The 16,376-nt window shown below is 39.7% G+C and overlaps 1 protein-coding gene across 1 annotated transcript in view; it reads left to right on the forward strand.

Moving 5' to 3' along the window:
- The window catches only part of SLC60A1 (solute carrier family 60 member 1), a 98,747-nt gene that overhangs the window by 57,336 nt on the left and 25,035 nt on the right, over nt 1-16,376 (forward strand). The window contains exons 5-6 of the mRNA XM_088479663.1: nt 12,289-12,404; nt 13,940-14,113. Coding sequence (XP_088335789.1) covers nt 12,289-12,404; nt 13,940-14,113 — 290 coding nt within the window. The remainder of the gene's footprint in view (nt 1-12,288; nt 12,405-13,939; nt 14,114-16,376) is intronic.

Genomic DNA, 16,376 nt, shown 5'->3' on the forward strand with positions numbered 1-16,376 from the left:
CAAAATGATCTATGCAGGTGTACCAAACAAAGGACGCAATAGCTTACTGGACATAGGACACATGGTTAAACATGAAAAAAAGCCTTACTGAATACCGACTGATAGATGCAAAGTCCCGTGCTGCGCAGCCACGGGCACCCTTGCTATCTGCCGACGCACGTTTCACCAACAGCTTGTTCACGGAAAGAACAGCTGTGTGGGGGTGGATCTCTATTGCCCTGGATCATATACGGATGCTGGCCTATCATATGCTGCTATATCAAATGGTAAAGCTAGCCGGCCAAACACAGTCCGGTTTTCATTATAATCAAAATGAGCAATCAATAGCCTATCATTGGCTATTATATCAAGATAGACAGGGCAGTCAGCCAATCATAGTCCGACCTATATTGTATCTGGTCTGAGACAGAGAAAACCCAGAGGAAAAAAACTCTCGTTTCCTGATTATTATAAAAAATATATACATGGTGACAGACTCACAGTAGCCTAAACTAATACAGGAGTATTTGAAGATGTATAATGGACAACACCATAAAACAATTTAAACCTGGCAGAGACCAATATTCCAAAACATAAATCTCAAATATGGATATACTATTGCAAATATAAATTGCAGTAGATATATGTCTCCCCTAAAAAGTATTTTGATTATCAACAAACATATCGATGCCCTAAAAAAAGAGAGTATCACCTATAATAAGTGAAATAATATAACTGATAAAAATAGATAAAAATGAAAATGAAAAAAAATAAATTATAAAGGATATATATATAAATAATAAAATTTGGTAGAATGAAGTGAAAAAAAGTGAATAAAAGTGCTACTGCAACAACCAATAATTAAAGTGATATAGTGCAAATAAAAGAAAAAGGATTGTGTATAAAAGGTTTTGTAAATAAATATGAAAAATTACCCCTACGGTGGATGAAAAAATTGTGTGTGAATAATGTGAGTATTGTTAGATATATTTTCATATTATATCTAAGAGTGTGTGTGCAAAAAAGCATATGAGTATCAAATGAAGTGTGGAAATAATGTAATTTGGTGATGATAAAAAAAGGGGTGTAATGTGAATATTGGAAGTGTTAGGTGAATTGTGATGTGCACGAAAAGTAATTGAGAAAAATACATACTGTGAATATTACCATTGTCTATCATTAAATCGCACAAGATAACAAGGGATGCGGGGAGAAAGTAGAAAACACTATAACATTAGTATAAATTTAACCTTAAATAGTGCATAGTGGTACATATACCAAACGGAAAAAACCAGCAAAGAAAAATGATGCGTTCATTGTAATGCCACAGGGGAGGTGAATAGAATGTATTTTTAAAAATATAGATTTTGTAAAACAGGATCATGAAAGAAAGGGGCTATAACTATTGTATTCATTCAGTCCTCTAGGTACTAGAGTACCCAATCTAAAGATCCATTCTGTTTCTTTTCTCAATAGTATGGAAATTTGATCACCTCCTCTAATGCCTGTTTTCACCTTCTCCAGGCAAAACGCTTGAAGTTGTCCTGGGTCACTTTTGTGTTTCAGCATAAAGTGTCTTGCTACGGAGGAGATTTTCTTCATTTTAGCTGTATCTGATACGGCATTCCTAATATTACTAGTATGTTCAAAGATACGGAACTTAAATGCCCGTGATGTCATTCCAACATATTTGTATCCACGCCTACATTGGAGGCAGTATACAACTCCGACAGTTTTACAATTAAAAAAATCCCAAATAGGGATAATTCGGCCATATTTATCCTGAACACTGTTATTCTTAATAATAAGGTTACAAGCCCTGCATTTGCCACACGGGTATGTCCCCTTGATCTTAGCTACCTTAGGGGGACAATGTTCATAGTGACTATGCATGAGGAAATCTCCTAGGTTTTTGGCTCTCCTCCAACTCATTGAGACTTCATCCTTAAGACATAGCCTTAAATCCGGATCTAAAAGGAGGACTGGCCAATGTTTCTGTAATATTCCCCTAAGTTCGTGCCACTCTCTGCAGAAATCCCCTACAAATCGAATATCATCTGTGTTGACCTGTGGTTTCGATTTAGGAAAAACCAAGGTATCTCTGTTGATCTTGGAAACCTCATATCTTGATCTTTTAACTGATCGATTGCTATAACCTCTAAGTCTAAGCCTAGAGGAGAGATCAAAAGACTGTTTATTAAAATCCTCTTCTTTGGAGCAATTTTGTCTAAGACGAAGAAACTCACCTTTTGGGAGATTAGATTAAGAATAACAGTGTTCAGGATAAATATGGCCGAATTATCCCTATTCGGGATTTTTTTAACTGTAACACTGTCGGAGTTGTATACTGCCTCCAATGTAGGTGTGGATACAAATATGTTGGAATGACATCACGGGCATTTAAGTTCCGTATCTTTGAACATACTAGTAATATTAGGAATGCCGTATCAGATACAGCTAAAATGAAGAAAATCTCCGTAGCGAGACACTTTATGCTGAAACACAAAAGCGACCCAGGACAACTTCAAGCGTTTTGCCTGGAGAAGGTGAAAACAGGCATTAGAGGAGGTGATCAAATTTCCATACTATTGAGAAAAGAAACAGAAAGGGTACTCTAGTACCTAGAGGACTGAATGAATACAATAGTTATAGCCCCTTTCTTTCATGATCCTTTTTTACCAACTCTATTTTTTTAAAAATACATTCTATTCACCTCCCCTGTGGCATTACAATGAACGCATCATTTTTCTTCGCTGGTTTTTTTCGTTTGGTATATGTACCACTATGCACTATTTAAGGTTAAATTTATACTAATGTTATAGTGTTTTCTACTTTCTCCCAGCCTCCCTTGTTATCTTGTGCACTTCAAGCGATTTAATGATAGACAATGGTAATATTCACAGTATGTATTTTTCTCAATTACTTTTCATGCACATCACAATTCACCTAACACTTCCAATATTCTCATTACACCCCATTTTTTTTATCATCACCAAATTACATTATTTCCACACTTCATTTGATATTCATATGCTTTTTTGCACACACACTCTTAGATATAATATGAAAATATATCTAACAATACGCACATTATTCACACACAATTTTTTCAACCACCGTAGGGGTAATTTTTTCATATTTATTTACAAAACCTTTTATACACAATCCTTTTTCTTTTATTTGCACTATATCACTTTAATTATTGGTTGTTGCAGTGGCACTTTTATTCACTTTTTTTCACTTCATTCTACCAAATTTTATTATTTATATATATATTCTTTATAATTTATTTTTTTCATTTTCATTTTTATCTATTTTTATCAGTTATATTATTTCACTTATTATAGGTGATACTCTCTTTTTTTAGGGCATCAATTTGTTTGTTGATAATAGAAATACTTTTTAGGGGAGACATATATCTACTGCAATTTATATTTGCAATAGTATATCCATATTTGAGATTTATGTTTTGGAATATTGGTCTCTGCCAGGTTTAAATTGTTTTATGGTGTTGTCCATTATACATCTTCAAATACTCCTGTATTAGTTTAGGCTACTGTGAGTCTGTCACCATGTATATATTTTTTATAATAATCAGGAAACGAGAGTTGTTTTCCTCTGGGTTTCTCTGTCTCAGACCAGATACAATATAGGTCGGACTATGATTGGCTGACTGCCCTGTCTATCTTGATATAATAGCCAATGATAGGCTATTGATTGCTCATTTTGATTATAATGAAAACCGGACTGTGTTTGGCCGGCTAGCTTTACCATTTGATATAGCAGCATATGATAAGCCAGCGTCCGTATATGATCCAGGGCAATAGAGATCCGCCCACACAGCTGTTCTTTCCGTGAACAAGCCATTGGCGAAATGAGCGTTGGCAGACAGCAAGGGTGCCCGTGGCTGCGCAGCACGGGACTTTGCATCTATCAGTCGGTATTCAGTAAGGCTTTTTTTCATGTTTAACCATGTGTCCTATGTCCGGTAAGCTATTGCGTCCTTTGTTTGGTACACCTGCATAGATCATTTTGGACACCTTGACATTCTAAATACAAGTCGGGTATGTTTTCCAATGTTACTAATGGCACAATTCTTTTATAATTTTCTATACATTTTTTCACTTTGAGTGTATACCTTAGAAAATCCTTCATTCTGGTTTCCTTAGGAAAACCACATCAGTCATTTGATATTTTGGATACACTATTATACATAATTCCCATAGAGGATTGCGATTCTGATTATATTTGCAACATATAACTTTTTTCAAGTTTGCACCAATGTTTGTATGTTTTAGCACCTCTTCCTATGTATGAATCCTTAGGAGACAACATCAGGGAATTCATATTGGGACATTTATTTCCCCATGAGAACATGTGATACGACTTATATTAAGGATTCTGATTTTGTTTCATTATGTTTAGTACACTACTTAGCGGACATTTAAGGTCTGTCTGCTATTGTGTTCTCTTGTAAAAACACAAGATTTATTAATGTTTGGACCTTGTGGAAACATCAAGCGTTACCGGATAACATAAAGGTATCTTAATGATATTTTGGACTATATCTATACTATCAGTACTTGTAGTGTACATATTTTGGATTTGTTGCTTATCATACATGGGCACAGTTTGATTAATTGATTATTACAACAATTTTATTTTTGTACACATCCTATTAAAACCTTCAATTGATTCTAAATAGCTATAAATCTCTTAGTCTACAACTTTGTATCACTCTGACTGATTAGGTACAATCTCAGATTAGTACTTCTCTCATCAGTTGTTCTATGCCCAGAGTATGACATCAGAAAGCAGAAAGGAATATCTGAGTAACGTATCACTCACTCTTGATTTTCAGAGGGTATAACTGTCCTCCCATGTCACACCTCTCATCATTGGCCTTCGGACTACATGAGTTGTGGTAGAACTGGGAGCATTGGTTCTGTTCCCTCACTTTTCTGATATTTCTTCTCCTTGTCATCTGACACCATTTTGGTATAGTCATTGCAGTCTTGTATGTAATGTGACACACTGCAGTTTGTAGGTGTACAATAAACAACCTTTCACTATTGTATCTTTCTGATTGTATGATTACTGGCTCAGATATAAGGTCCCTTCGCTGCACGTTCTATGCTTTAGTAAGACGTACAGAAATTTGAGACCCACTCTGAGAAATGTATCATTCACTCTTTATACTCTAGGGGACAATGTCTGCTACTGGCTCTTTAACGTTCTCACAGATGACCTTGGGTAAAGTGAGGGCCTTTTGAGTCATTGGCAGAATATTTCTGTCTCCTGACTATTCTGTTATTTCCCTTTGAGGTTGTGTAGGAATACTATGTGATTTTTTCATTTGCTGAATACTGACTGTATACACCATTATGATACTATGATTGGTTTATAGATGGTATGAATATTTTTACAGCTAATATTTCGCAAGGCATTAATATAACAAATCTATATCCTATATTAATGTTGAACTGTTAGAATATTAGAACATACCGTTCTGCTCAAGCAGTTTTATGTTCTCAACTGTTGTCTGTTTTTGTATTTGTAAGGAGTTGTCTCTCCTTTTTAATTATATGTATGTACCGGTTATATGTATATGTTTATTTGTACTAATGTAAATGGTACAAGCTACATATCTCTCTGTATTGTACTCATCTATACTACCTTCTAAAGGAATTTATCTAGGGCATTTATTTTACTTTTTTGTTATTTAATAAAAGTTATGTATTCATTTTTGTACAATACCCAAGAGTGCTCACAACACAGAGTTTTTCCCTTTCTGTTTGTTCTAATCTCTGCAACGCCCAACTGCATATCTGAGCAATGCTCAAGTCGCTGGTGGATCCGACCACTTCACTACTGACACACCATCAGTCGGAACATCGTCTCCTCGAGCAGCCCCTCACAAGCACAAAGTCTTCCTTATAACCTACTCAAAATAAATGCAGATGCATGCCAAATCATGCCTATGACAGTCCCATAACAAACCAATAAAATGGCCTATTTTTACATTCACTTCAGGTCACATCCCAGTCTCCATCCTGTAACACCCATGGATCTCAAGTGCAGTCAAAGGGATGTCATACGCAACTGCGTACGCCATCGCACACTGAAGGTCACGTGTGTGCAGTAAGGGTTTCTTAGACTATTCACACATGTGCATTAGCAAAAAATCGCCCAACTGCGCAAACATCTGCACTGCATGCACCTCTGAATTAGACCCATAGTTACAGCCATCTGGCAGTAACTGTAAGAAATTTCCCCTTAACACTACTCTGGGATGGCTGGATGACTAATGAGCCTCTTTAATTGCAATGTGCGGTCGCCTCCAACATAGAATGAAGTAGGTCTTAAGTTTATTCCCCGGCTGCCTACTGTGTGATACACCCCAAGTCCTGGACCTCTAATGGTTGATCAGGCATTGCAGTGGTATGACTTTATGATGGGGTGTAGAGAGGACCATCATAATTTTGCTAATAGGCCCAAAAATTTCTAGTTACGTCCTTGGAGAGCTTTGCAAAAGGGTGGCTATCTCCACAGCCAACATCCACTCACAGATGTAAACTGCAATTTAAATTGGACAGCACTTATTTTAATTATATTCTAAATGAAGATTTAGTTGGGTAATACTTATACATGATTCAAATATTGTATCTCTATTAGAGCAAGAAAGGTCAAATGTGTGACAACTGTTGTGTAGCCGAGTAAAAGTACAGTTCTAGTTAACATTATGGGCATTCTTGAATTTTAAGTTATGTACAGTATATCCCAAAACAAAAAGGAATGTAGTGAAACAGCTTTGGTCTATAGACACTAATGTTTGGCATAGAACATCTAAGGATAAAACAATAATGATTTGATAAAGCAATAGGAGGAAAAACTATAAAAATGTAAAGATTGCCATGACACAATAATTGGCACCCTTGTAAGCAATACAAATCATTAAAAAAAAAAAAAAGAAGCTAGACTCAAGTGTGATAAATTAGAAACACTTATGTTAAATTGTCAGTGCTCACATGACTTGAATTAGCCAATGAATGATAGCTTTAACGTTTCAAAAGGACACTTTTTATTCCGTGTACTTTGTCACTATGGTGAAGACAAGGGAGCTGTCTGAGAGCATCAGAAGTGCTATTATTACCAAACACAAGACCTTTCAAGTGTACAAGGCCATCTCCAAAGACCCTGACATCCCAGTTTCATCAGTGTGCAATGTTATTAAGAAGAGTGCTACTAATGGAACTGTGAAGAACCTCCCTGGACATGATGGGAAAGAGGAAAATCTAAGAGATAAGTTTTTGAAGGTTGGTATGAACTGTAAAAAAACACCACGTGAAACACCCAAAGAGCTAAAGGCTAACCTGGAACCAAGAAGGGATTTATGGCTGAAGACCAATGAGGACCCCACTGCTGATAAAAATACATGACAGATCTTTGACAAAAATAGAGATGTGCGCTGACCCTCGTGTTTTGGATTTGGATCTGGATTAACTTTCGTGATTGGTTTTGGTTCTGGTTTTACAAAACCACCCTCACGTGTTTTGGTTTTAGATCTGTATTTTTTGAAAAAAATGTAAAAACAACTGCTAAAATCACATAAATTTGGGCCTGTTTGTTCCTACAGTATTATTAACCTTAATAACATTCATTTCCAATAATTTCCAGTAAATTTTGACCACCTCACAGCTCACAATATTGTTCACCAACATAGGCCAAAGGCTGGCTGGCTAAACTAAGCAACAGAGCAGCAGCACAAACACACGGCAGTTATTTCTGTTTACAAATGTTTTACAAATTAGTAATGTATTAGCAATAACCAATCAAACTACTCACAAGTACTTTCAATAGAAAACAATACAAAACAAATTTACTAAAAATCATGCGCGGAATATCCTTGTTCAAAACAAAAGTAGTCATAGTTAGCAAGCAGCAAAGAAGAAAACCCTAAACATGTGTAAATAGCAACAGCCGTGAATGCCCCCTACACAGGTGCACATGCCCCCAGCACATGCCTATTCTCAGTGTCCAATCTGTATTTCCCTCCTGGGGGCACTGGGCCACTGATAACTGGCACTCTGTGCCCATGTAAAGCCCCGATCAATCAGAATTTTTGTTGAGCAGTTCCCCAAAATCTCCCCAACCATAAAAACAATTTTCCATACCTGCGGGTCAGATGCAGTGCAGGGTACAGTGGTCGGAACCAGTGACGTGCAGTGAGGTAAATGGCTGGGGAGGCACTGTCTGGAGCCAGATTTACAGATACTGTACATATTTGAACCTGAGGGTTCATGTGGGCAGTATACAAAGGAGCATCTGTATATAGTGCTGGAAATTTGGTGTGTTCTGATCAGGGATGTGCGGAAAAGGTGAACAGGGGAAGCAGTGCCTCACCTACCATACACTTTTTACTCCAGAGTTTTGACTATAAAAATGATTAGAATAGTACAAAGAAGATATTTATAATATTTTCTTGACATTTTTCTAATCATTTTTATAGTAAAAACTGTGGAGTATACCTAAGTATGACAGGAAATGCTCTGCCTCATCTCACTGCGCATCACAGGGTCGGATACAGTGCAGATCAGAAACAGTGCGGGATACAATGCAGGATACAGTGTGGGTTGGATACAGTGCAGGTCGAATACAGTGCGGGTTGAATACAGTGAATGTCGGATACAGTGCGAGTCGCTTACAGTGTGGGTCGGATACAGTGCAGTTTATAGTGCAGGTCGGATACAGTGTGGGATACAGTACAGGTCAGATACATATGACAGGAAAGGCTCTGCCTCACCTCACTGCGCATCACAGGGTCGGATACAGTGCAGATCAGAAACAGTGCGGGATACAATGCAGGATACAGTGCGGGTTGGATACAGTGCAGGTCGAATACAGTGCGGGTTGAATACAGTGAATGTCGGATACAGTGCGAGTCGCTTACAATGTGGGTCGGATACAGTGCAGTTTATAGTGCAGGTCAGATACATATGACAGGAAAGGCTCTGCCTCACCCTACTGCACATCACAGGGTCGGATACAGTGCAGATCAGAAACAGTGCGGGATACAATGCAGGATACAGTGCGGGTTGGATACAGTGCAGGTCGAATACAGTGCGGGTTGAATACAGTGTGAGTCGCTTACAGTGTGGGTCGGATACAGTGCAGTTTATAGTGCAGGTCGGATACAGTACAGGTCAGATACATATGACAGGAAAGGCTCTGCCTCACCTCACTGCACATCACAGGGTCGGATACAGTGCAGATCAGAAACAGTGCGGGATACAATGCAGGATACAGTGCGGGTTGGATACAGTGCAGGTCGAATACAGTGCGGATTGAATACAGTGAAGGTCGGATACAGTGCGAGTCGCTTACAGTGTGGGTCGGATACAGTGCAGTTTATAGTGCAGGTCGGATACAGTGTGGGATATAGTGCAGGTCAGATACATATGACAGGAAAGGCTCTGTCTCACCTCACTGCGCATCACAGGGTCGGATACAGTGCAGATCAGAAACAGTGCGCGATACAATGCAGGATACAGTGTGGGTTGGATACAGTGCGGGTTGAATACAGTGAATGTCGGATACAGTGCGAGTCGCTTACAGTGTGGGTCGGATACAGTGCAGTTTATAGTGCAGGTCGGATACAGTGTGGGATACAGTGCAGGTCGGATACATATGACAGGAAAGGCTCTGCCTCACCCTACTGCACATCACAGGGTCGGATACAGTGCAGATCAGAAACAGTGCGGGATACAATGCAGGATACAGTGCGGGCTGGATACAGTGCAGGTCGAATACAGTGCGGGTTGAATACAGTGCAAGTCGCTTACAGTGTGTTCGGATACAGTGCAGTTTATAGTGCAGGTCGCATACAGTGTGGGATACAGTACAGGTCAGATACGTATGACAGGAATGGCTCTGCCTCACCTCACTGCACATCACAGGGTCGGATACAGTGCAGATCAGAAACAGTGCGGGATACAATGCAGGATACAGTGCGGGTTGGATACAGTGCAGGTCGAATACAGTGCGGGTTGAATACAGTGAAGGTCGGATACAGTGCGAGTCGCTTGCAGTGTGGGTCAGATACAGTGCAGTTTATAGTGCAGGTCGGATACAGTGTGGGATACAGTACAGGTCAGATACATATGACAGGAAAGGCTCTGTCTCACCTCACTGCACATCACAGGGTCGGATACAGTGCAGATCAGAAACAGTGCGGGATACAATGCAGGATACAGTGCAGGTTGGATACAGTGCAGGTCGAATACAGTGCGGGTTGAATACAGTGAAGGTCGGATACAGTGCGAGTTGCTTACAGTGTGGGTCGGATACAGTGCGGTTTATAGTGCAGGTCGGATACAGTGTGGGATACAGTGCAGGTCAGATACATATGACAGGAAAGGCTCTGCCTCACCTCACTGCACATCACAGGGTCGGATACAGTGCAGATCAGAAACAGTGCGGGATACAATGCAGGATACAGTGCGGGTTGAATACAGGGCAGGTCAAATACAGTGCGGATTGAATACAGTGAAGGTCGGATATAGTGCGTCGCTTACAGTGTGGTTCGGATACAGTGCAGTTTATAGTGCAGGTCGGATACAGTGTGGGATGGATACAGTTCAGGTCGGATACAGTGCAGGATACAGTGCACGTCAGATGCAGTGTGGGATGGATACAGTGCAGGTCTGATACAGTGTGGGATACAGTGTGGGATGGATACAGTGCAGGTCGGATACAGTGCAGGTCAGATACAGTGTGGGATGGATACAGTGCAGGTCTGATACAGTGTGGGATACAGTGCAGGTCAGATACAGTGTGGGATACAGTGCGTGTTGGATACAGTGCAGGATACAGTGCAGGATACAGTGCAGGTCAGATACAGTGTGGGATGGATACAGTGCAGGTCAGATACAGTGTGAGACACAGTGTGGGTTGGATACAGTGCAGGTCGGATACAGTGCGGAAAACTAGGTTTAGGTCAAAGAGCATTGGTCCTCCCAAAACGCACATACAAAAGATTGGTTGAAAATTAAAAAAATTGACTGTTTGAGTCGTGATCTCAATCCAATAGAAAATCTTTGGAGAGAGCTGAAATCTGCCATTGGGAAAAGGATTCCTGCAAGCTTCAACAAAATGGAAGATTGGGAGAAACTAGCTGCAGACAGGTGCAAGAATCTAGTATATGGCTACTAGAAACGATTGGAGGCAGTCATTGTTGCTAAAGGGTGTACAACCAAATATTAAGGAAGGGTGTCTTTAATACTGTCCAGGTCACATTTTTTATTTTGGCTTTGACATCACTACATGGTAGTTGAAAAGGATTTCTTTTTTTTTGTTCTGTGGATATCCTATTGAAATGTTCTGATGATACGAAGTTGGTACATTTTCATTTATTTCAAAAGATATTGCACAGGTTGTACTTCAAATTCAAGGGTGCGAATAATGTTGACCATTACCGTAAGTCCTCATGTGCTTCAACTCTTTATGCAATAAAACAGCATCTGTAGGCCCAATGCAATTACATTAGATGTTTATTAAATGCCCAGAAGTAGGTTAATATAACACACAACAGTAAACACAGGGCCTGATTCAGAGCCGCTCGTAAGCGGCCGCTCGTTCGCTCCGAGCGATGTTCGCACAACTGCGCATGCGTATGGGTTGTAATACGCATGCGCGAACCAGTCATTGCGGTCGGAAATTGTGTGCTCGCAAAATAGCGTATGCCTGCTAATTTGAGTGACAGAATGAGGCGTTTGTGGGTCGTAACAGGGGAAGGTGCTTGAAAACGGGGAGTGGAGAGCCGAACGCAGGCGTGCCAAACGGTCAAAACGGGCATTTTAAGGGTGTGCATAATTAACAAAGCAGCGTCATCGACCACGTCACTTGGTTGTCTTTTAGCCTGAACTGCTCGCATGATTGCGGTAGGAAAATCCAACCACAAGCACTGCGAGCAGTTCATAAGCCTTTCGATGTACTCGATTAATCTAATAGTGGAGATGACGTAGGATGCGAGCGGCCAGGGGGCGTTTTATAAAAAATAGCGAGCGCATGTTTCGTTCGCTCGTTCAGACATAGAGGCGTCAACAGACCGCAAAGAGCGAGCGCTCTATTTAAATATCCGGCCCCTTTTTCTGAACGAGCGAGCGCAAATAGCGTCCGGCTCTGAATCAGGCCCACAGTGCTCAGCATTGCCATAACTGAGGATGTAATATACATTTACAGGCAAATCCTACTAAGACTCTCAGCATTACTTTATTAATGTTTATTAATATTTATTATTGCTTTACTCAGGTCATGGGGTGTCCCTACTTTGCTGCCAGAGAAAAACATTTTGGGATGCTCCCTACACACTATTTGCGATTCATACCTGTTCGGCAGCGATCCTCTTCATGACTGACGGCATTGTGGTGAGACATTTATAGCTTAGTAATGTTAGTATAGGTAATTATATGTGCTAGCAGTATACAGCCACGCCAATGCGCATTTCGCTTCAAAGCAGCTTTCTCAAGGCTTCACATATAAAATACTATGAATTTATAAAATAATAAAGGTTAATAATAGACTGCATTTATACCTGTGTTTTTCAAAAACATACCTAATAGTAATAACATTTAATATTTTAATATTGAGATTAGTATCAAGGGAGATAGTGTTGCAAACTGATTGATTCCTTTTCTGCTTAGTTGAGTTTTTCCTGTGTATTGAATCAGTAGGTAGCACCTACTAAACTCTTTTAACATTTATTATTTGCCTTAGATGTGATTGACAGATGTAGACTCTCCTTTGCTGTCCGTTATTACCATTATATCATTCTTAGTGCGGGATTTTTCTCATTTTATATATAGACAGATATCAACGTACTGATGCTGGCTACTGTGTATGGTGTGACAGTAACTGTAACATATATAATGTGAAAGGGAACTAATTATTGAAACTGAAGATACTGAAGATACTACCAACTGACAGATCTTGTGCTACTAAACTGTCCAGATGCCAGATAAAATTAATCAGTAATAGATAACAGTATGTACAGTTTGAGGGCACAGTAACAAGCATGTAAATGCAAGCTTGGCAAAATGGGACAGACAAATCTGAAGAATGACTGATAAAAACAATATACATGTGAGTTGGAGTCTGAAAAGAACTACAGAGCACAAAAGACCTATATGACAACCAGTGTTTAGTAATGACATGTAAAGAAGACTTTGGATGTTCAAAAAGTATCCTATAAATAGAGACTTGTTTGTTTAATGCTGGAATGGGAATAGCAACCTAAAGTAACAGCAGGTATTATTAGAACAAGGCACTACAGGAAGAGAGGAGAATATAACTACAGGAATGGGCTTAGTTATGCTAAATTGTTAGCAGAGTATTGTTTTACAGAATGAGGTGAGGGGTAATGTAAAGGGCAGCATGGAGTAGAGGTGCGTATCCACTACGCGACCTTACTGAGCGATTGCACGATTACGACATCGTAACCGTGCAATCGCTCAGTAATCGACCAGTGATGTGCGTGCCCGCTGGTCGTTTTTGACATCTATCATCGCCCGTACATGCTGGTCAACCTATCACGTCAGGTTCAACATGTACGAGGATGATGGATGTGCCTACACTGAACGACTGAACGTTCAGTGTAGGCACATCACAGACTGTGAAACGACAGCACGATTACAATGTCGTAATCGTGCTCTCGTTTCTCCATTAGTGGATACGCACCTTAAAGCTTTCATGTAACAAAAAATGCCTGATCTCTGAAAAGAGAGCTTATGCATCTTTTAATGGGACATTGATGGCTTCCAACCTCTCCATGCTTTGCTTGATCATGGAAAATTCAGTTACTGACATGCATGGGACACGTGTGAGCAGTGAATGTACAATTGTGAATATAAGAACAGCGTCCTGTAAGGTTGCACTGTTATTGATGTGACTGTATCTTTCATAGGGGGAATATTCTGGCTTTGTTTATAGTTACGCTGTAGAAGAACCGCTGTCTCTAGCTCACAAGACAGCAGGATATCTACCCAGCCTATTTTGGGCCTCGATAACCCTGGGAAGACTCATTTCCATTCCTGTATCCTATAAAGTGCCACCACGTTCTATGCTCTTTATTAACCTGGTAAGATGTTCAGTGTCAGCAGTTCTAGTATGTAGCATTGTTTCCAACATAATTGCGGTCACATAAATGCATATGTAAGGAATAGAATCATCATATAACTGAATAATGAAACAGGCAACTTTTTTTGCAAATAACATTTCCTTTCCCTTACTGCAAACACATGGGGGTGATTGAGAGGTGGATGCAGGGAAGTCATTGGGAGCACGTGGCAGATGATTACCCTCTGCGCATGTGTCCTGATGGTTACCGCACAGAGACGCAGATCCATGCAAATTCTATAGGCATTTCTGGGTGGTACCTGGGGGTGTGTTGTGGGCATGTCTGTCTAATGACGAAGTTGCAGTGTGCGATGGTGTGACCAATGGTGCACCGATAGTGTGTCTTTGTACTCATATCAGCTGATTTGCGTCACAGCTGGTGGGCATCTCAATAGGACACCCATTGGCCACGGCATTAGAATAAAGACGCAGTAACGGCTGCGACAAACGACCACAACTACTGCAATACTGTCCACCTGTGAATCACTGCTATGTCATAAACAACTATACAAACACAATAGAATGTTACCCATTCCCCAATGTGCCTAACACCTTCTGTTCCAAGTGTCAAAAGTAAATGATGATGCAACCAGTTGCTGATCAAATTATCATCATGCAACACCACACCAGATGTGTACATATACAGTAACAAATGTGTACATACAGTATACAGTAACAAATGTGTACATAGACAGAAACAAATGTATACATAGACAGTAACAAATGTGTACATACAGTATACAGTAACAAATGTGTACATAGACAGAAACAAATGTGTACATACAGTATACAGTAACAAATGTGTACATAGACAGAAACAAATGTATACATAGACAGTAACAAATGTGTACATACAGTATGTAACAAATGTGTACATAGACAGTAACAAATGTCTACATACAGTATACAGTAAAAAATGTGTACATAGACAGAAACAAATGTATACATAGACAGTAACAAATGTGTACATACAGTATGTAACAAATGTGTACATAGACAGTAACAAATGTCTACATATACAGTAACAGATGTGTACATAGACAGTAACAAATGTATACATAGACAGTAACAGATGTGTACTTATACAGTAACAGATGTGTAAATATACAGTAGCAGATGTGTACATACAGTATACAGTAACAAATGTGTACATAGACAGTAACAAATGTCTACATATACAGTAACAGATGTGTACATACAGTATACAGTAACAAATGTGTACATAGACAGTAACAAATGTGTACATATACAGTAACAAATGTATACATATACAGTAACAAATGTGTACATACAGTATACAGTAACAAATGTCTACATATACAGTAACAGATGTGTACATAGACAGTAACAAATGTACATATACAGTAACAAATGTATACATAGACAGTAACAGATGTATACAAAGTCAGTAACAAATGTCCACAGCCACATTTCCCAACAACGCGGATTAAAACCTCCAAAAGGAGTGCTGGTTAGAGTACATTCATCTCAATAAAATTTTTAAATTTAGTTTGGCCATTTCAGTTTTTGAAAGACAGCAACTAGGGTTGGCTTTCACTATAGATGGGGGGCCTCAAGCTTATGTTCTCCATGTTATAGTGGAGATCAAACAAAGCTGTCTCATGGTGGGACTGCCTCAGGATTTAGGAAGGAGCACATGACTCTGACACACATAGGTATACAATTCACATATCAAAATAACGTTGCAGTCCCCTGACGCAGAATGTCAAATTTGATTGAGACCAAGACGCATTTTTGAGTGAAAAAGATGCTTTACGCAAGACGAGTTGCATGAGACCTAGTGGTTCACTTGTGCCAGGCGTGTTGCACCACATTGCGGATTGAGGCAAGGTGTATTAAGGCACCCTCTGTATCCTTACCTATAATATTTGAAGTGTTACTGGTAGCACGTAAAGACATCTACAAAATCACCATGTCCACATTTATATACATCAGTGTCACATAATATTTTTTTTAACAATATTTCAAAAAGTTTAGGTCTGCTCTGTTTTCCCCTTAGAAGCTAATGTGCATTACGTATTCGAGCTGCGTTGTCCAACTTAGCATTGGATACTCTGCGGACCATCGGCCGGCTAAAGTGACCCATGGGGTAACGTAGCCAGCTGTCGCAGCTGCAAGGAAGAGGCTAGGAAATCTCCTTCAACCGATGGAGATCTCGGCCTCTTCCCTCCCCCTAACTGCGGCGACATGCCTTCATTTCAGGA

This window comes from Taudactylus pleione, unplaced genomic scaffold (genome assembly GCF_031769625.1).
Source record: "Taudactylus pleione unplaced genomic scaffold, aTauple2 ptg000242l, whole genome shotgun sequence".
In the NCBI taxonomy this organism is placed as follows: domain Eukaryota; kingdom Metazoa; phylum Chordata; class Amphibia; order Anura; family Myobatrachidae; genus Taudactylus; species Taudactylus pleione.